This window comes from Piliocolobus tephrosceles, chromosome 18 (assembly GCF_002776525.5).
Source record: "Piliocolobus tephrosceles isolate RC106 chromosome 18, ASM277652v3, whole genome shotgun sequence".
NCBI classification, from domain to species: Eukaryota; Metazoa; Chordata; class Mammalia; order Primates; family Cercopithecidae; genus Piliocolobus; species Piliocolobus tephrosceles.
In genome coordinates, this window is record NC_045451.1 from 22,685,854 (window position 1) to 22,707,416 (window position 21,563).

A 21,563-nucleotide genomic window follows, 5' to 3' on the forward strand; every position below is an offset into this window, starting at 1 on the left:
GAGATTATAGGAACCATTTCTTCAGTCTGATAAAGCACCTAGCAGCAGGCTCAGAAATCCATAGCAATTAAAAGGCAAATAAAAGTTAAATATAGAATTTGTACATCTATTGTACATTATAATCAAAGATGTGATCTTGTTAACAGATCATTAATTATTCCTTATCACTAACATCCCTGTGAAGTACTAGGTAAGCGATGGGACATTACTAGGCCATTGAAATGCAAATTTGGGGACAACAGTTGCCAGCCATAATTTATTTATCTGTAAATGCAAAATAGAGTTAGTTGTGCTTACTCTACATAGGTAGAATTCATTTTATGAGGCATGGCCTGGTTTTCTGTTTCAAACCTACTCCATGACTATACCGCCTAGAGATCTACCAGCTATGATAAGAGTACTTCCCAGAAAGCAACAAAATGGAGAACAATTTCTTGATTATCCTTTCGAAATTTAAGACAATGACATTATAATAACTTGATTCAAAAATATTTATAGAGAACATAATTGCATTATTATTTTTAAAAATTTTCATAGACATGGTCTTGCTATGCCCACACTGGTGTCAAACTCCGGGCCTCAAGCAATCCTTCGGCCTCGGCCTCCCAAAGTGCTGGGATTACAGGCATGAGCCATCACGCCTAGCCCATGATTAGCATTATAAAGAAACAAGTGGATAATAAAATGTTAGTGATGTGAAAGTTTTGATTTATGAGACTATATTTAGAATTATAACAGTAAATTATTCCTTCTAGAACAGTTAGCAATTTATAGTATCTCAGTTCTAAATCCATTGTTTACCTACTGCTTTGCAATACTGGAGCTGGACTCTGGAAACATGTCCTTTGCCAGCTGGCAGAATGTTAAACTTCACTGATAGAGGTCAATGGAGAGATCCTGCAAGGGGAAAAACACTTCCCTTCCCAAGCTGCTGTGGATGGCCTAACCCTTGGAAAATGGCAGGCTGTATCTATAGACCAGCTTGGACCAGACCATCAGCTCTAGCCCCATCCCTAAAGAGACTTCCAGGTTAGCACCAAGTTGTCTCCACTCACAGGCAGTGGTAGGCCACTTTGGCCAATTTCATTATCTACAAGCCCGGTGTTCCCCTAGTAGTCACTGACTCTTTAAAGAAGTCTAATCTTAGCCTTGGAGCAGGGCCTCTCTGAGTCCTGAGCCCCTTTACTATCCACTCTTCCTCACCCTAGATGAGGTAGTAGCTGATATTTTGCACATGGTATCTCTGGACCCCCGAGTCTCTTTTTACCTCTTTTAGTAGTTAATCATTTTCTACTAGTGAGAAGCTCTTTATATTAAACTTTCCCTGTCTAGGTAACTGATGTGGTTTCTGTTTCCTGACTGATTTACCTCCCTTCCTCTTCATCTCACTTCAAGAATGAATGGGACCCAGCATTATACTAAAGTAACTGCTTTTACTTCTCTGGCTTGGAGACTACTACATAGCTTTAATAGTTTTCTAGAAAATTCTACTTTCTCTTTTCTTTACAAAATCATGAAGTAGTACAATTCAGTTACTACAAAAGTTCTCCCAAGTGTCCATCCCATCTATTCTATAGATGACAAGATAAAATTTCTGATAACAGTGAAAATTTACTAAAATGCCATTAACAAATTAAATATATATATATAAATATATATATTATATATATATATATATATAATTCCAGTGAGCTTTAATTCAGAGGTCACTTATTAATCATGATGTTACTCTTATTTGCTTAAAGGAGAGAATCTACAGGTTTGGAGCATAAATCAGACAGTCATCCCTTAGGCACACATACATAATGCAAAACTTTAAAGCATATATTGAATTCTTAGAGATTATTTCTAAAGTCACTTGTTTATCAATGTGCCAGCACTTTGTCAATGGAAATATAAAACTCCTTTATTCTTAAAGCTTACATGATGACCAGAAATTGTTAACACAAAAAGCATTTATTTTTTACACATTAGATATAGTCAAGATTAGTTTCAGGCTTGTACAGTTTAGAATGATTTTTTTTTAAACAATAAAGTACAAAACTAAAGGTAACAAATGAAAAGTATGTTGTACTGGGATCTAATTCCCATGGGTAGCTTTCCTTAGCATGGGCTCAAGGAAAAACAACAATTAATTGCAGTGGGCATGTGCAGAAGAAAAACAACTTGAAAGGGTAAAACAAAAGGTGCCTTAAAATTTTCAGGAATTTAGGGCAATACCTTAGAAACACATTATTGTGTCTTTAACATAAGAATTTTTAAAACTTTGAGGACAGCATGAAAGACTTTTTTCTTTTTTTCTCCTATGACGAGCCACAAACAAAATTCAGAATATGACTTACTCTGATATTTTGTTTCAACTTTATTTCATGTAATATAGTGGGTGAAAATAATGAATTAGAGGTAAGAAGCATCATAGCTTAATGGACATGGAATAAAGCTGAAAGTGAAAAACATACTTTCTTTTCCAAAACCTACCTAATAATGCAATGATATATGCTAAAAATTTCTAATTATTATGCTTCTATTTTTAAATCTATAAATAAAACTGTACTAAACTTTCTACCTAAGGGTTGTATAGCACCCTTAAAAAACTAGAAAGGGAGAAATATTGGGGAAAGAATAGAAAAATTAAATTGCTATTCTTAATTCTTAACATAATCAGCTACTTTGAAATACAGTATTACTTATACTACTATAAATTATAAATCTATATTTATTCTACTACCTAGGAAGAACCACTTTTTAAGAACTATTTTGAAATAATTTTTGGCTTCCAGAAAACTTGCATAAATACAGACAGATTTCATTGAATTCTTCACTCGGATTCTTCTAAGGTCAACTTCCATAACCATTGTATGATTACCAAAATTGGTATTGGTAGAATACTACTCACTAGCCCACAGACCTGGTTTGAGCTTCACCAGTGCCCTTTTTGGTTCCCACATCTACTTCCAGATCCCACACTGTATTTAGTTGTCGTGTCTCTTTAGTCTTCTTCAATCTGTGACAGTTGCTGACATGGCTCATCTTCTCTTGCAAGACTCTGACATTTTTGGTGAATAATGGTTCATTTTGTGGAATATCTCTCAGTTGGGATGTTTTATCATGATTAGATTAAAGGTATGCCTTTTGACTAGAATATCACAGATATGTCCTTGCAAGTGTATCATTCCAAGGAAAATCTGAGGTTGAAATGTTTTATTACTGACAATGCTAACCTTCATCATTTGTTTAAGCTAACCAATTACATTGGAGAAATCAACTTTCCCTATGTAACTGATACATATCTTGGGAGGAAGAACTTGAAGGCTGTGTTAAATACATTGATTTTAACATCCATCCCTGAATCTTGTCTGCAACAATTATTTCTGTGGTCTTCGCCTAATAAAGATTTCCCTCATTCTCTTTGTATTTGTTAACTAGAATCCTTCTATAAGAGCTGTCCCTTATCCTTCATTTATTTATTCTGTTATAATGGCATGGCCTCATGGGTATTTTATTCTATAGATTATAATTCCATAAAATAAATCATATTTGTTACCTAAATTGTTCCAGTTTTGGCTATTTAGAAGCACCTTCAGGTTGGTCCCATGTCCTTTTGACATGCTCCTATTCTTTTTAAGCCCTTAGTTTTTGACATCACAGACAGATGTTCCAAGCCCTAAAATCAACTACTTCTCCAAGCAGTCCTAGTTCCTTTTATTAGAGAATAGTATTTGAAAACCAACATCTTCTATAGGCATGGACATTGCTACTGGAGTGTCATTGCTCCTGGACCCTCTCAGTGGCCAGAGGTAGGAAATATACATTTCCATACCAATGAAGGTATAAAAAAGTATTTATATTTATTTCTATATCTGTATGCATGCATACTAAAAACTATGAGGTCATAATGATATTTCGAGATTCATTCTACTCTTTTCCTTTTCCTTAATTATAACTGAGAGAAACATTTTTATAATCTTGGTCACTGTTACTTTAGATACTTGAGTCATAATATTTACTACAAAACTGAATCAAAGTGTACACATTTTTATGCCCTTCTTTTATTTGGCTCAACAATAGAAAGGTAAAGATGCATACTTTTTACGTGAAAACATTAAAAAGTCAGTGTCTCTACAATATTTATGAAGCCCCTTGGGTAGTTCTACCTGAATTCACCCCCTTTCTTAGCACCCTTTAGAGTAATCATTGTTCTGAGTTGTGTGGTTATCATTCCCTAGCTTTCATTTTCTTACCACATACATTTGTATCCCTAATAATAAATTATTTCATTTTGCATGGCTTTGAGTTTCATAAAAGTTCATTCTTTTTCCATTTTCTTTTTTTGCTCAGTATTATATTTGTCCAATAGTTAATGCACATGCATTGTTTCCAATTTTTGTCATTTTCAAACTGTTTGGTATGAGCATGCTTGTACATGTTTCCTGGGTTACATGTGAAAAGGTTTCTCTAGATATAGAAAAGGGTGGACTAAATAATATACTCGATTGTTTTCCAAAGAGACTAAACCAATTTACATTCTTATAATAAGTGTAAAAGAGTTCTGGTTGTTCCAAGTCCTCAACAAAATTTGATAATGTTGGACTTTAGGCTTTCAGTCTGGAAGGTAAAATATATAGTACATTGTGCTTTTAATTTGCATTTCCTTGATAATAGGTCTTAGCATCTTTTCATAAGTGTATTGGCCATCCTTGTTTCCTTTCTGAGAAATACTTTTTCAACATTTATCCATTTTCTGCTTCAGATTTGTCTTTTTCTTATTTTTAAAATATAAGGATATTTAATCATCTCTTGTCAGTGACCTATGTTACAATCACTTTTTTTTCTCTTTGTACCTTTACTTTTCACTGTCTTTCAAGTATTTTTGATTAAGACAAGTTTATAAGTTTAATGTACTTGAATTTATCAGTGTTCTTAATGGCTTGGTTTGGCATTCTGTCACCTTATTTATGAAATCTCTCCCCATTCCAAGGTCGTATTTTCCTATATCATCTTTTAAAATTTTTGAAAGGTTTTGTCTTTAAATCCACATGGAATTGATTTTTGGTGATGATAGGCATTAGCTGATCCAATTTCATTATTTTTTCTTACGGTTAGCCAAGAGTATATATACCATTTATTTAAAAATGCAACCTTTTATTTCACTGATCTACAATGCTAGGTCTATACAGAATCAAATTCCTATGCATGTATGAATGATTTCTGTGCTGCCTATTTTGTTCTATGAGTCTGCTGGTCTCTCCTGCACCAAGGTAACAATGTAATAATTACAATAAATTTAGAACAGCTTTTGACATAAGGTAAGGGAAATCCCTCCATCTTGTTTATCTTCTTTAGGAGTATTATGGCTTTTCTTAGTCTATTGCTCTTTCATATAAATTTCAGAATCAGCATGTCAACTTCAATAACAAAAACAATGACAAATATTCAACTGGTGTTTAGTTTGGAATGGTATTAATCTATAAATAAGTTTATGAAAATTGACATCTTTATGATATTCAGTACTCCTAGTCACAAAAAATGTTTATCTCTCTATTTAGGCATTTCAAAATCTCTTTCAGTAATATTTAAAAATTTTTTCTATAAGTCTTACATATTTTTTGTTAGGTTAATGCTTTGGTATTGTATATTTATAATACTGTCTAGTTGACTTTTTTATTATTACCTACCTCAAAGGTTACAATGAGGATTATATGAGTTAATATTTGTAAAGTGCCCAAAAGAGTAGCCAGTATATTGTCAGCACTATATGTGTTTATTGAATAAAAAATAAATCATATATTTCATTTATCTCTGGTATATTCATTTTAGAATAATTTTGCCTAGTTATTAGAAGAATGGTGATGAGATTTTGATTGTGATTGTGTACGATTTGTATATTTATTTGAGAGTAACTGAGATATTTGCCATATGGAATCACCCATCCAAGAAATGCAAACCATTTACTCAAATACTATTTTAGTTCCCTCAGTAGTATATTCTGTAATTCTTATTCTCTTCTTTATATTTTTAGTTTTTAATTTTTATGGGTACATGATAGATATACATATTTAGGGGTACATGTGATGTTTTGATACAGTCATACAATGTGTAATAATCACAACAGGAATATATATTTCTGAAGTATATTCTTAGCTATGCAATTTCATTTAGTAGCCATAATTGTTGAGGTTTTTTTTTTACTATTTTATTAAATTTGAGCATCTATCATTGTAATTTATTTTAACCACACAAATATCTATTCACTGTAAAAAAAAAAAATTGAAAAAAAAAATCCAAGTGTATCTAGCAAATTTTTCCTACCTACCCCCTAATTCTTTTGATAATTGAGTAAGTTGAAATTGTATTGTCATCTGCATTCCTCCTATGACAAAATGCCTACCTGTAGCCTTTTAGAAATATTTTTTTGTTGCCTGTATTTTACTTCCTAGTATTTAGGGTCTTACTAGTTAAAAGCGTCTTTCAAAAAAAAGATGATTTTTTTACATTTTCTACTTTGTTCACTAGTAGACAGAGAAATGATTCATTTTTGATTATTTATCTTGCTGATTGACACCTGGATATCCTTGGTTTTCCAAATATACAATTACAAGTTGTTCAATATTTATAACTCTTGTTTCCTATTTTGCTACATTTTCTAAAATGCCCATGCTAAATAATACCATTAACATGCTACTTGTTAGAATATATCTAATGTGAACCTATTGAGGATGACGTAGCTTTTAGTTTCAGCTTAATATTCTGTATCATGCTAATGAAAGTTTTTCTACTCATTGTTTATTAAGAGTCTTTATCTTGAAAAGATACTGAATTTTAAAAACGTCTTTTTTATTTTTTACTTCTGTTGAAATAATCATATATTTTTTCCTTTGACTACTTGTATGCTTTTTATACTGGATAAAATATCATACCATCAGTGTCCAGGTTAACAGACAATACACTTTCAAAAAGATTAGCAAACTCATCTCAACAGTTATATAATAAAAGAGACAGTTTGAGTTAAAATGTAAGATACTACAAGGGCTGCTTTATGTATAACCACTTTAGTTTTCACTCATTACTTCAGTCATTGCTCAACAAAATAGATGAAGATTCATGACTTGGTAGAGCTTAACTATTATAAATAGGTAAATTATATATAAGATGTTGGAAGGCAACAAATGTTTAAAAAAGAAAGTATAGAACAATATACAAGGGACTGGATATGGGGGAGGAAAGGCAGCAGTCTGCAGGATTAAATAGAGTGATCTGGATAGGTCTGATTGAGAAGTTGAAAATCGAGCAACTGCTTGAAAGAAGTGAAGGAGTTAATCAAACAGGTATCTGGGGGAAAGAATGTCCCAGCAGAAGGAGTGCCTAGTTTGCCTGAGAAACAGCCAGGGCACTGGAGTAAACAAGGTGAAAAGCAGGAGAAAACTGAGTTCACCTAGTACTTTTCAGGGCATTGAAAGGACTCTGGCTTTTAGACCCTTGCAGAATTTTGAGCCAAAGATTGATATGATCCACATTAGGTTCTTAAAGAATCACCACCACAACTGCTATGCTGGAAGGGAAAAAGGGTGAGGCAGGAAGCCTTCACAGGAACCCGGGTAAGAATGAAGGTAGGCAACCCTGATGCTAACGGGAAAAGTGGTGAGAAGTAGCTGACTTTGGGATATATTTTCAAGTAAACCCAATAAGATATACTTGATAGATTAGATGTGTTATGTTAGAGAAAAAGAGGAGTTAGGGATGAACCTAAGAAACTGGGAAAAATGAGTAAGAATCAACTGAGACAGGGAAGGCCACAAGTAGAATAGGTTTAGATGGGAAAACCAAGAATTTTGATTATTACTGAGTTTTTGAAGGCTATATAACATCTAGTTTTCAAAGTTTTGTCAGTTTTTTAGGAATCTAGCCCTATTTTTGCAGATACAATGTGATGTCAAACTCCAACTTCTAAAACACACATGCACAAATCAGTTCTGCTGTTCATGAAGTAGTGTGAAGGGTCTAGGCAGTCACTGAGCCATCCCTATCCAACCCCAGGGCTTTGAAGAACATAATTTAAAAACCAAAGGTATAAGGAAAGAGCCCTACATTTACTGATTTCACACAAACATTCGAGTCCTCTAGTGGACTTGGGTCTGGCAGTGCCCAGTTGAATTGGGTGGCACCAAGAAGTCCATGAACACTTACGTTTGACACACAGGTCTAAGAAACAAAATAGACTTGGGCTCCCTATCACTCAACAAAGTCTTAAAAATTGTGTTTTCTAAGGACATGGCAGGGGGTCTACAAACAAGTCCACAAAATGTTTCTATATACTTCTTACTGAAAGGCTTTTTAAGAGAACCATTGAAAGCGCTGCAGTTCTTAGAGGGATTAACACTAGATGCTCATGGTCCTTTCTTGATATAAAATTTTTTGAACTTATAGAAACTTAAATACTTTAATTACAGAGACCCTGATGCACTTATATATTAAGACATACAAATATGAAGCAATCACTCTGCAGGACTGTCAGAAAACTACAGGCCAAGTTTATTTAAAAATTAGAAACCAGAGTGTCCTAATGCAGAAAAAAAAAAAAAAAAAAAAAAAAAAAACAAGTCACCAGCAAACAATGTGACCTGTTACTAAACTGGCTACAAAGGCAATTCAGTGACAAAGAATCAAGAAAACTGAACTAAAATGAAAAATTGAATCAAAGTAACTAGTACATACTTTAGGTGGCTGGCAGAGTCTTGTAGTATGCTGCATCACATTCTAGACCAAAAAAGTATTGTAAAGCCTTCATACTACTTAAACACCTATAAGGGTACAGTTCTCATTTTGCTTTTACTTGTAAATACTGTATGTTGCATAACAGCTTTGTCATTTTTAACTCTGATCTATACTTCATTATAGACCCTATCTTGATGATGTAATCAAATCTAACTAAACCTATCTAAATGTTACTACCACAGATGTTATATTTAACTACTGAAGTATCTTCTTCATCAAAGTCACCTCAAAGCCCTTTTGTATATTAAATGGCAAAAAAGGACCATTAACAGATTTTTCTAATGATGTACAGTAGGGATTGGTAGTTTTCTGTTGTCTTTTTCCTTTTGTAAAAAGCCAGACCGTAAGTATTTCTGGCTTTGCAGGCCATACGATTTCTATAGCAACTACTTGACTCTGCTGTTATAGCACGAAACAACCATTAATCATATGTAAACACACGGGTATGGCTGTGTTCCAATAAAACTTTATTTGCAAAAAAATGGAAAGGGGGCCAGGTTTGACATACAGTTATGGTTTGCTGATTTGTGGCCTATAGTACAATTATACTCAACATAACACAAGTATATGAAGCTGAACATGTGTGGAAAATGAGTTATGTAAAGGACAGACAGCAGAAAAATACTTTAAAGATGCTCAGCTTCAAACACATAGCATAGCTATGGACTACTGGAATGTATAAAAGCAGATAGAACAACTGGTATAGAACAATTAAAGTGAGATAGGCAAGTTCAAGTGGCAAAATAAATACAAGCACTCTACAGTTAAAATAATAATACATCACATTAATTTCATAGAGGTCTGTAATTTTAGATGGAAATGGCCTTGTAAATAGCTTTGTGTGAATTACTTGTTTTCTGGAAGAGAAACTCAAAGTCCTTAGTGTAGTGGTTTAACAAAAAATGATTGCAAATTAAAGTTATTTTTGGAGAAATAGGATGAGATTACATCATCAAGACAGGCAGGGTCTATAATGTAAGTGTCAGATCACTGTTAAAAATGATAAAGCTGTTATACAACATACATTATTTACAAGTAAAAGCAAAATGAGTAGTCAAAACTTCCATTTGATCTGAACTTAGTATGCTGATGTGGTTGAAATGAGAAACAAAGTAATAAACATATAGAGATTCATCCAAATATAAATAATTACAAAAATATTTAGTGTTATATTTAAACATGCAAAATGTGTATAATAATGTGGCCAAAGAAAAGTATATTTTTACACGAATCCTCTGAGAACTAATGTACTTTACCACAAACAGTGAAAATCAGTATATGTTATAGAAAAGAACAGCATGAGCTTTGGGGAAAAATGTATCTGGATTCAGATTGTTTATAAGACAGATAACTTTTAGAAAGTTACCTGATTTTTTAAGAATATCAGTTCACTTATATACAAAATGTTGATAATACTCTCTACCTCATAGGGTTCTCATGAAGATTTAAAAACTATATACAGATTTTAAAAGAGCTATTTCCTTTCCTTATTCTTCTACAAACACATCTAACAACAGCAACAGAAACTAACACTTATAAGTACTTATATGTCAGACATTTTTTTCATGCATTGATTTACTTAATCCTTACAATAATTCTGTGAGGTAGGTGCTACTCTTACATATTACTCCTGTTTCTTAGTTAAGGAAACCAAGCCACAAAGTATTCAAGGCCACACAGTTACGATATGGTGATACTAATATTCAAAACCAAGCTCTGGTTCCCAAATAACAAAATCACAATAAAAAGGCTGAACTACCTAAAGAATTAGTTCTGAAAGTAGTATAAATGCCATTTTTATTCACTCTGATTAGTTCCCGTTATCTTTTCCACTTGAAAATGTAAAGAAAAGGAACAATTTGTGCACTAATGCAGTTTAATGACTACAGCTACCATAAAATACTCAATTTAAAATAACTATAAAAGATTCTAGATTCGACTGGGTTTCTCTACTCTGGCTATACATCAAAATTACATATGAAGCTTTAAAAAGAATACAGATGCCTGAATCCCACCCCTGGCTTTCTGAACAGGAAGGGCTACCTAAGTGCTCCGATACTCACATTTTAAAAACACTCTGCAAGTCATTTGAGTACATAGCTGAAGTGAAGAGTCACTGTCTAAACACAGATGTAATGGTGATGTAAGTCCAGTGGCATCTGCAACCAGGATGATTTTCAAAGATAAAAATACAAGTGAGAGGTGGTGGTAAGGAACATGGGATGCTCAGTTAGTGCACTGAGAACAAACAAGTCAGAGAAGAGAGTAAGGAGCCAGAGAGGAAGGCCAGATTCATTCCAAGTGCCAGGATGGCCAGGTTGGAAACACAAAGGAAATCGAACAGAAATGCAATCTCTATAGCCACAGCAGCCGTTCAGCAACACAATCTGATAATTGTTTGTGAATGGAGAGAATATCTGTTATTTTGCTATTGCTTATCCTTGCAAATGGCTTGTCATTGTTGCTATGTTCCACATAACTTACAACTACCACTAGTTTTGTTATTAATTGCAATTCTGTGGCATTGTAATAAGCTTGCTAATAAAACATTTGAAATTTGGCTTCAATTTCTTCTCTTAAAATCTAGGAAATAAATTCATTATAAAATCAATCTCAACCTATATTAACCTATTCATTAAATAAAATATGCCTGATTAAAAAGCACAGGGAGTACTTGGGGGATCATTTTCACAAAGTACACTACAACCAAATAAAAACCAAACAGCATCAGAACAATATAAAAATTGAAATACAAGTTCACAGAATTACAATATCCCTTAGGTAGCACTGAGGCTTCCACTTAGTGGTGCAGTGTTGTGGCTGAATTCATCTGTAACTATACTGTTTTAAAAAGTCATAATAACAGGTAAGCAATTATTTCAACAAACTCCTGCAGTGGTTCTTATCCATTTTTATTTAATGGCCTTCTTTTGAGAACTTCACGGAATCTGTGCATCCTTTTCCTAGGGGGAAAAAAACCCCCACAAATGCACATAAATCTGGCATTTTCTAAGTAATGGCAGGTAGATCATGTACCTTGGCCAGCATTATAGTATTTCTAAAGACTCACTGTGGGAAAAAATTAATTACCTCTAGTGTATCTCACATCAAAGAAGAAAGCCATTCCCAAAGCCCAGATATGTGAATTTTTTATGTCTATGCATATCCACAGCAACAGCACATTCCTAAATGAAAGCTTCAGTAGATGTCCATATTCACAGGTGACCTGGTACTTGCTGGCATCCCCTCCTCTCTTCTCTGTAGCAGCAGTTCTGAATCTTCATTATAACACACAAAAATATGTGAAATAGTGAAAATATGCTGCTTTAGAGTTGGAACACAGGTGTTTAAGTCCAGGCTTGGTACTTTTTTAGCAGTATAATCATTTAAAAAAGTTTAACCTATGCCCTCAATTTTTTGTCTACACAAAGAAAGTTTAATCCAGTTTCACAAATCTTTTAGTAAATATATTTGGTGGTACGAAGCAAAGCTTCAGTTTCTTCATCTGATAAATGAGGATAGCAATGGTACTTATTTGATAGGACTAAAAGAATAAATAAGATAATACACGTCAAGTATACAGCAAAATGTCTGGCAAAGAGTAAATGGTCAATGATCAGCTATTATTAACGTGTCTCATATTGTGCTAAGTGTTGGACAAAAATGTCTTTCAGGGTAACAAGAGATATGTATGGAGTTGGAATTAAAAAGGTGTTAAATACATGACGGTTTCTTCCTCTCTCCATTTGTTAACATAGAAAGGGCACTGGGACACACGTAAGTTAGTAGCATGCTGCAGAGGAAGCTGGCGAGGTTGCCCATCTCCTCCTCATCATGACTGAAGTCCCCACTCCTCTAAGTTCTTGGGGGTGTCTGTGGCTGACAAGTCTCAGCAGAATCCTTCTGTGGGCTTTCCCTTAGGATAAGGAAAGCTGCCTTATCCAAAGTTACACCCCCTTCCTAGGCCTCCCAACCCTTTCCCAATCCAATGACTAATTCAGGACAAGTCTGAAGGTCATCCCAGCTCCAGAGTTCCCCAAAATCAACTGAGGCCTTCTATGTAACTAACACACAATTCAACGTTCCTCCCTCTGCCTAATCCTGTTTCACTCCCCTAAAGATAGATACTGATCCTAAGAATACCCCTGCACACAAATCTGCTCGGAGTCAGCTGCCTTGGGAAATGACGTTTGACACTTGCCCAAAGTCAAAAAGCTAATGAGAGAGCAAAATGGAATTTACTACAGATGTGCTAGCATAATTTCACAATTATAAAATAATGAGCAGAAGAGATCCAATGAAAGAATGAACCAAAAGACCTATAAGGTAATGCCATAAATAATACCTTAAAACATTCTAATAATGCTTTATTTGTGGGTTGGAATAAAAATGCAGAAAAAAAACTGAAGTGTGCTGATACAAAACAAGACAGTAGCCATCCCTGCGTGGAGAGGAAAATGGGAAGGTGATGAGGGAGATGAATTTCCTGGAATGCTTTGTATTTCACTTCAGGAGCAGAAGACTATTTGAACGAAAAGAAGTTTTGAAGTCAGCATAGCTCCGGCCTTTTATTTTATGCAAGAGAATGCTGCAACCCAGAGGGATACATAGCTTACCCAAGGGTACGATGTAACACTAGCCTAATCTAGGCTTCTCATTAATCTTCAGAGTGTCTTCAGCTTTGTCTTCAGTACGTGATTTCAATATATGTAAAGTGTAACTCCCACAAAAAATTCATCTATGTTCAAAAAACTATAAAATACGTTACAAAACTCAGTGTGGCTTTTGAATTACGCATCAGTGTCATTCTTTCCTCCCATCAATGTGGATAACTGGGGTTTCACTACATTATGAGTTTTCACAGAACGCTTCAGGAGGAAGGTAAGAACTCACTATCTATGCCTGTAACTACATTAGCAATTAAAGTTCATTAAATATTGTATCTTAATGGCCTTATCTCAAAATGAGGATAATAATTATTATCTCATTCAATAGGATGCCATAAAGAGTAAATATTTAATGGTAGCAATGCATTCTAAATGCCACATCAACAAATATGGCAATACATACAACAGATTCCAGCAGGTTAACATTATAATAGGTTAATATTACACATGACTGATCAAAAAGAGTACATGTAAGACACAGGATCATTTAGACATCTAATTCTTTTCAAACAGGAGAGCAAGATTTAAACTGACATATTTAAATTTAATTAAGACATCCCAATTCAAATAAGAAAGATCTTGAAAATCCCTGTGGTAGGCAAAGTTACCATCAAGGAGCTTAAGACCTCTGAGAAAAAAAAAAAATAGTTTAATGGGATAAAGTTAAAAGCAAATCCATGATTACCTTTAAAATATTTTTATAACAGTTCAAATAGAATAGGCTAAGAACAAGAAAGGAAAAAAAATATCAAGGACATTCTACACATTTTAAATTGGTTCTATGAGGTACTATATCATTCATTCTGATACACTATTCCTTGCCTGCTAGAAACTCCCCAAAATCTCTCATAAACAGAATTTACTAAGAAGCATTGCAGTCTTCCCTTCTCATATCTAGTCCTTTATCCAAAATGCTCAAAGAATAGGCCAGGTTCAAAAACACTTAAATATTTAAAAGGTTTGCATAAATTTCTTTTATCTTCATTGGGAAAGTTGAGGAGAAACCATGCAAAAGTCCCTCCCCATAGTACAGTTCAGCCCAGATTGAGCTCATGCCAGAAATACGCTCCAGAACCCCCTTACATATATATAGTTCAACTTCCTGTCTTTTAACAATCCAAATGAGCAGTATTAAGGCCCTTCAGTTCCCAAGATTTCTTTGAAAAATCTGTTTCTACTCTGTCACAGCTTTTGAAATCCCTCTTTCCCCCTCATTCTTTCCTCTTTTTCTAGTGATAGTAGTAACAATTTTCAAATAAAATTATCACAGTTAGTGGAGTTTTGAAGTTCCCCACTATTATTGTGTTGCTATCTCATTTCTTAGTTCCGGTAGTAATTGTTCTATAAATTTGGGAGCTCCAGTGTGAGGTGTATATATATTTAAAACTGTGATATTTTCCTGTTGGGCAAGTCCTTTTATCATTATATAATGTCCCTCTTTGTCTTTCTGCTGTTGCTTTAAAATTTGTCTGATAAAAGAATAGCTACTTCTGCTTACTTTTGATGTCCATTTGCATGGAATATCTTTTTCCACCCCCTTAGCTTAAGTTTATATGAGTCCTTATGTGTTTCGTGAGTGTCTTGAAGACAGCAGAAACTTGGTTGGTGAATTCTTATCCATTCTGCCATTCTGTATCTTTTAAGTGGAGCATTTAGGCCATTTACATTCAATGTTAGTATTGAGATATGAGGTATTATTCTTTTTATTGTGCTTTTTGCTGCCTGAATTCCTTTTTTTTTTTTTTTTTTTTTTTTTTTTTAATTTATTTTTGTTTTGTAGGTCCTGTGAGATTTATGTTTTCAGGAGGTTCTATTTTGGTGTGTTTGAAGATTTAGACCTCCTTTTAGCAGTTCTTGTAGTGCTGGCTTAGTAGTAGCAAATTCTCTCAGCATTTGTTAGTCTGAAAAAGACTTTCTCTTTCCTTCATTTATGATGCTTAGTTTTGTTGGATACAAAATTCTTGGCTGATAATTGGCTAAGGAAGCTAAAGATAGGCCTCAATCCCTTCTAGTTTGCAGGGCTTGTGCTGAGAAATCTGCTGTTAATCTGATAGGTTTTCCTTTATAGGTACCTGGTGCTTTTGTCTCACAGCTCTTAAGATTCCTTCCTCCATCTCGACTTTAGATAACTGGATGACTATGTGCCTAGGTCATGATCTTTTTGTGATAAATTTCCCGGGTGTTCTTTGAGCTTCTTGTATTTGGATGTCTAGATCTCCAGCAAGAGTGGGAATGTTTTCCTCAATTATTCCCTCAAATATGTTTTCCAAACCTTTAGATTCCCCTTCTTTCTCAGGAACACCAATTATTCTCAGGTTTAAACAGAAGAGGTAATTTAGGTCTTAGGTCATTTAACATAATGCTAAACTTCTTGGAGGTTTTGTTCATTTTTAAAACCTCTTTTTAAATTATTTTCTTTGTCTTTGTTGGATGGGGTTAATTCTTTTTTTTTTTTTTTTTTTTTTGAGACGGAGTCTCGCTTTGTTGCCCAGGCTGGAGTGCAGTGGCCGGATCTCAGCTCACTGCAAGCTCCGCCTCCCGGGTTTACGCCATTCTCCTGCCTCAGCCTCTGGAGTAGCTGGGACTACAGGCGCCCGCCACCTTGCCCGGCTAGTTTTTTGTATTTTTTAGCAGAGACGGGGTTTCACTGTGTTAGCCAGGATGGTCTCGATCTCCTGACCTCGTGATCCGCCCGTCTCGGCCTCCCAAAGTGCTGGGATTACAGGCTTGAGCCACCGCGCCTGGCCGGATGGGGTTAATTCAAAAACCTTGTGTTCAAGTTCTGAAGTTCTCTCTTCTGTTTGTTCAATTCTATTGCTGAGACTTTCCAGTGTATTTCACATTTCCCTAAGCATGTCCTTCATTCCAGAAGTTGTGATTGTTTATTTATGCTATCTATTTCACTGAAGATTTTTCCCTTCATATCTTATATAATTTTTTTTTATTTCATTAAATTGAACTTCACCTTTCTCTGGCACCTCCTTGATTAGCTTAATAATTGATCTTCTGAATTCTTTTTCTGGCAATTCAGAAATTTCTTCTTGGTTTGGATCCATTGCTGGTGAGCTAGTACAATCTTTTGGAGGTATTAAAGAACTTTGTTTTGTCATACTATCAGAATTGTTTTTCTGGTTCCTTCTTATTTGTGTAGGTTATGTCAGAGAGAAGATCTGGGGCTCAAGGCTGCTGTTCAGATTCTTTTGTCCCATGGGGTGCTCCCTTGATGTAGTGCTCTCCCCTTTCCCCTGTGGATGTGGCTTCCTGAGAGCCAAACTGTAGTGGTTATTTCTCTTCTGGGTTCAGACACCCAGAGGAGCTACCAGGCCCTGGGCTGGGACTGAGGCGTGTCTGCACAGAGACCTGTGAAGTGAACCGTCTTCGGTTTCTCGGCCTTGGATACCAGCACCCGCTCCAGTGGAGGCGGCCAGGGAGGGAAACAGACTCTGTGAGCATCCTTAGTTGTAGTTTTATTGCACCAGTTTCGTGTTGTTTGGCTTTTGGCCGGGAGGTGGTGTTTTCAAGACAGCATCAGCTGTAGTAGTATAGGGAGGATCAGGTGGTGGGTAGGGCCCTAGAGCTTCCAAATGGTTATGTCCTTTATCTTTGCTATCAGGGCAGGTAGAGAAAGACCATCAGGTTGGGGCAGGATTAGGCATTTCTGAGTTCAGACTCTCTTTGGGCGGGGCTTGCTGCAGCTGCAGTGGGGGATGGGAGTGTGGTTCTCAGGCCCTTCTAGACATTGTCTTAGGGAAAGACTTCATGACCAAAAACGCAAAAGCAAATGCAATAAAAACAAAGATAAATACATGGAATTTAATTAAATGAAAAAGCTTCTACACAGCAAAAAACAACCAGCAGAGTAGATAGACAACCCACAGAGTGGGAGAAAATCTTCACAATCTGTACATCTGACAAAGGACTAATATCCAGAAGCTACAAGAAACTCAAATCAGTAAGAACAAACAATTCCATCAAAAAGTCAGCTAAGGACATGAATAGACAATTTTCAAAAGGAGATATACAAATGGCCAAGAAACATATGAAAAAATGCTAATTATCAGGGAAATGCAAATCGAAACCACAATGAGATACCACCTTGCTCCTGCAAGAATGGCCATGATCAAAAAATCAAAAAATAATAGATGTTGTTGTGTATGTTATGAAAAGGGAACACTTTTACACCACTGGTAGGAATGTAAACTAGTACAACCACTATGGAAAACAGTGTGGAGATTCCTTAAAAAAACTAAGAGTAGAACTACCACTTACTCCAACAATTCCAATACTGGGTATCTACCCAGAGGAAAATAAGTCATTATATGAATAAGATACTTGCACACCCATGTTTATAGCGGAACAATTCGCAATTGCAAAAATACGGAATCAGCCAAAATGCCCATCAATCAATGATTGGATAAAGAAATTGTGGTATATATACATACCATGGAATACTACTCAGCCATAAAAAGGAATGAAATATTGGCATTTATAGAAACCTGGATGGAATTGGAAACCATTATTCTAAGTGAAGTAACTCAGGAATGGAAAACCGAACACCATATGTTCTCACTCATATGTGGGAGCTAAGCTATGATGTTGCAAAGGCACAAGAATGATACAATGGACTTTCAGGATTCAGGGGAAAGGGTGGGAGGGGGTGAGGGATAAAAGATTACACACTGGGTACAGTGTACACTGCTAGGGTGATGGGTGCACCAAAATCTCAGAAATCACCAGTAAAGAACTTATTCATGCAACCAAACAACACTTATTCCTCCAAAACCTATTGAAATTAAAAAAAAAAAAAAAAAAAAAACTGAGAGATTAAATGAACTTTTAAAAAAGCTGTAAACAGATACAAATTTAAAAATAAAATTATTACAGTTAAAAGAAAGATCATATAGAAGCTAATTCAGAAATAAAAGTATTTTGCATAAAGATAAACTGTGGTTATAAAAGTGATGACAACAGTACTCTTTTACATAACTAGGATAATGAGATATAAACTAACCTACCCAGCATCCAGCCCGGAGCCTGAATGCAACTAATCACCAATTCATTAATTTACCATGTTCCTACATTTATATACAGATATTTGTACTAAGCAATGGAAAAATTCTAAAGGAAACAGCATTTATTTTCACTTTCCTTGCAGGAAAATATCAAATACAAAAGGATGGTGTTGAGAAATTACACAAAACATATTAGACTTCATCAGTGGTCTTCAAAATAGGTAACCCTCTTCAAATGGGAGTATCTTAAAAGTTTCAAGGAATAGATAGTTTTAGAAGCACAGATAGTTTTAAGACCTAGGTAGTTTAAAGGAATTGATCTCTGGGTGTTAAATTTGCTAATGAACTCCTTCCCTAAAACTGTGAGGGTAGAAATTTCCACTTCAAAGAAAATAATCAAGGATTTAAGATTTCTGATTTTTAATGGGAAGTTTGTTCAGGTATTTATTAAAAATTGATGACGATGGATATGAAATAGTTAAATATCCTACTGAATATATTAGAAAGAGTCATAAGTTTTATTCTTAAACATCAATATTCACAATCTCCTCAAGATACTGTGAAAATACATTTTGCAATTAAAAAGTTGTTGCTGTCAACATAAAATGTGCAAAGGATTAGATATTTCTTGACACTCTCAGGAAGACACTGAGCAACAAAGTTTGAAAGCCACCATACCAAATCACGTCAGAGTTTCATTAACCTCTAAAGTCTAATGCCAAGCTTCTAAATAAGGACCTACTCTACATGTGTTAAGTCCTGGGCTGTCTGAAGTGACAGATAAGCTAAACCAATTCAAGAGCCCTTTGTAGAAATGGTGAGATTTGAGCAGGGTTTTAGGATTGGAAAGCAGGGATCTTGAAGAACTTGAGAAAAGATAAATAAGCCTGAGCGGGGAGGTAGGGGCCAGTAAGCACGTAGTTGTTGGCCGTAGAGGGAGAGTAATGTGCTCAGGTGGAGAAGGGAAATGGTTCTCAGGTCGCAAGACACTTGAGTTCAGGTTTAGGTTTTACTACTTTTTGGCTGAGTCACCTTGAAGAAGTCTTAAGTTTATTTTGAAGATCAAATGAGAGGAAAGACAGGAAAGAAAGTGTTTTTTAAATTGTAAAGTTATAGCCAGGGGTGGTGGCTCATGCCTGTAATCCCAACACTTTGGGAGGCTGAGGTGGGTGGATCATTTCTGGCCAGGAGTTTGAGGCCAGCCTGGCCAACATGGGGAAACCCCGTCTCTACGAAAAATACAAAAATTATCCAGTCATGGTGGCCTACACCCATAATCCTGGCTACTCGGGAGGCTAAGGCAGGAGGTTGCAGTGAACCAAGACCACGCCACTGCACTCCAGTTTGGGTGACAGAGAGAGACTCTGTCTCAAAAAATAAAATTAAATAAATAAATAAATTGCAAAGTTATAGTACTTATTAGTCATTAAGCCCTTTCCAACTGGGAGCCACTGAACAGCAGCAGTTTGCATAATGGTCAAAAGCATGAGCTCTGGAACAACAGACTAGATGGAAACAAAAACTCCTTTGCCAAAGGTATCATCCTTGCCAGGTTAACTAAACCTCTCTATGCCCTACCAGCTTTATGCATAAAATGGAGATAAGAGGCATCCAATTTACAGGGTATCATGAGGATGAAGTGAGTTAATGAATGTAAAGAGCTAAAAAAAAAGTGCTCAAAATAGTTGCATTATTGTGGTTGTTGGTGGTATTGTTTAAATTTAAATTTTATTACTCTTATTCTCAAATTGATATAAAGAGATTATCATTAAGTATTTGTTGAATGAGGTCTTTCAGAAAACAGTTATAGGAGGGGCAGCTAAGTCTACTGAAGGGCTTTCATAATAAAAGTCACTAACATGGCCCTCAGTTTTACAGCAAGAGTATGTGACAATGGCCCAGTGAAGTTCACTGCTGTCATAAATAACAAAGTAACATGCATCTTTTTCTCTTGCTTAAAGTCCAAAAAAGCAAAGGGATCTATTCCATTTTGTTCTACAAGAATATTTTGTGATGTATTCAGTTGGACCATATTTGTTCCTTAAGAGGACACAATTTATTGGAAATAATTTTGCTATATGGTGCCACATGACACTTTGACCTTACTGAAAGGAGTTCTGACACTGAACAACCAAAAGAGCTTATTTTTAAGCACCCTTACCTATTATTAACATACCAAGCACAGAACCAAAGACAGTAGAATGACATAGCCCTTTGAATTTTGATTGTTATAGTCTACAGTCATTTAAAAACTGTCACTGGAATATTTTTTAAATTACAGGGGTAATTCATAATTCATCATGTAAGCTCTTTTTCATAAACACATGTATTATTTATATGTATTATTACATATGCAAATTTATTAATATGCCCATTAATTTAACAAATATGTTTGAGTATTTATTTATTGAAAGGAGAATGAATATATTTTCTTTTCAAAAGACAAGATTGGTGTTCCACCCCACCCCTGACTTTTTAAACCACATTCAGAGCAAACTGCATCGTTTTCCAGAAATTATTTTAAAAGCTTTAACTTGAATCTAGCTTTCATAAATTCTGGCTAAAATCTTGACTAACAATGCAAAAATACAAAGGTCAGAAATGTGTTATTTTAAGAAAAGCATTTAAAAGACGATGTTTTAACTTTTAAAAAGGAGTTCAGGTTACTGTAACTAATGGGAAATGTGCCAGATTGTACTGCTTTCTAACTTCATGCAAGCAATCTAAATGAGCTAAAACTCAGGATATATTCAATATTATGAGATTTTTGCTGACAAATAATATGTACTAAGAAGCAACAGATCAGCATTAGAAATTTTAAAACTTACAAGTATGTCTGGCCAGCGAGTAGTTGGATCCACCACTAGTCAATCCGAATCCCTCAGGAATTTGGCTAGAGCTTCGAGGTCTGGTCAATAGTTTAGGAGGTTCAATTTCAGCACCAAATTCAGCTCCTATTACTCCAAGTAAAACAATAGCAGTAGCTTGCTTCCGTCTTTCCTCATAAGATGTAGAAATTTTTTTCATTTGTGGGACACTTGATAAGCAACCTGAAAACCAAAACATAGAATCTCAATTTAAAACAAATCAATACAAAAAAAAAAAAGATATA

At 35.0% G+C, this 21,563-nt stretch overlaps 1 protein-coding gene across 3 annotated transcripts in view; it reads right to left on the bottom strand.

Moving 5' to 3' along the window:
- The window catches only part of WDR7 (WD repeat domain 7), a 386,547-nt gene that overhangs the window by 128,613 nt on the left and 236,371 nt on the right, over positions 1-21,563 (bottom strand). For all 3 annotated transcript variants that reach the window (XM_023218353.3, XM_023218354.1, XM_023218355.3), the window contains exon 20: positions 21,280-21,501. In XM_023218353.3, the coding sequence (XP_023074121.1) occupies positions 21,280-21,501 (222 nt within the window). The remainder of the gene's footprint in view (positions 1-21,279; positions 21,502-21,563) is intronic.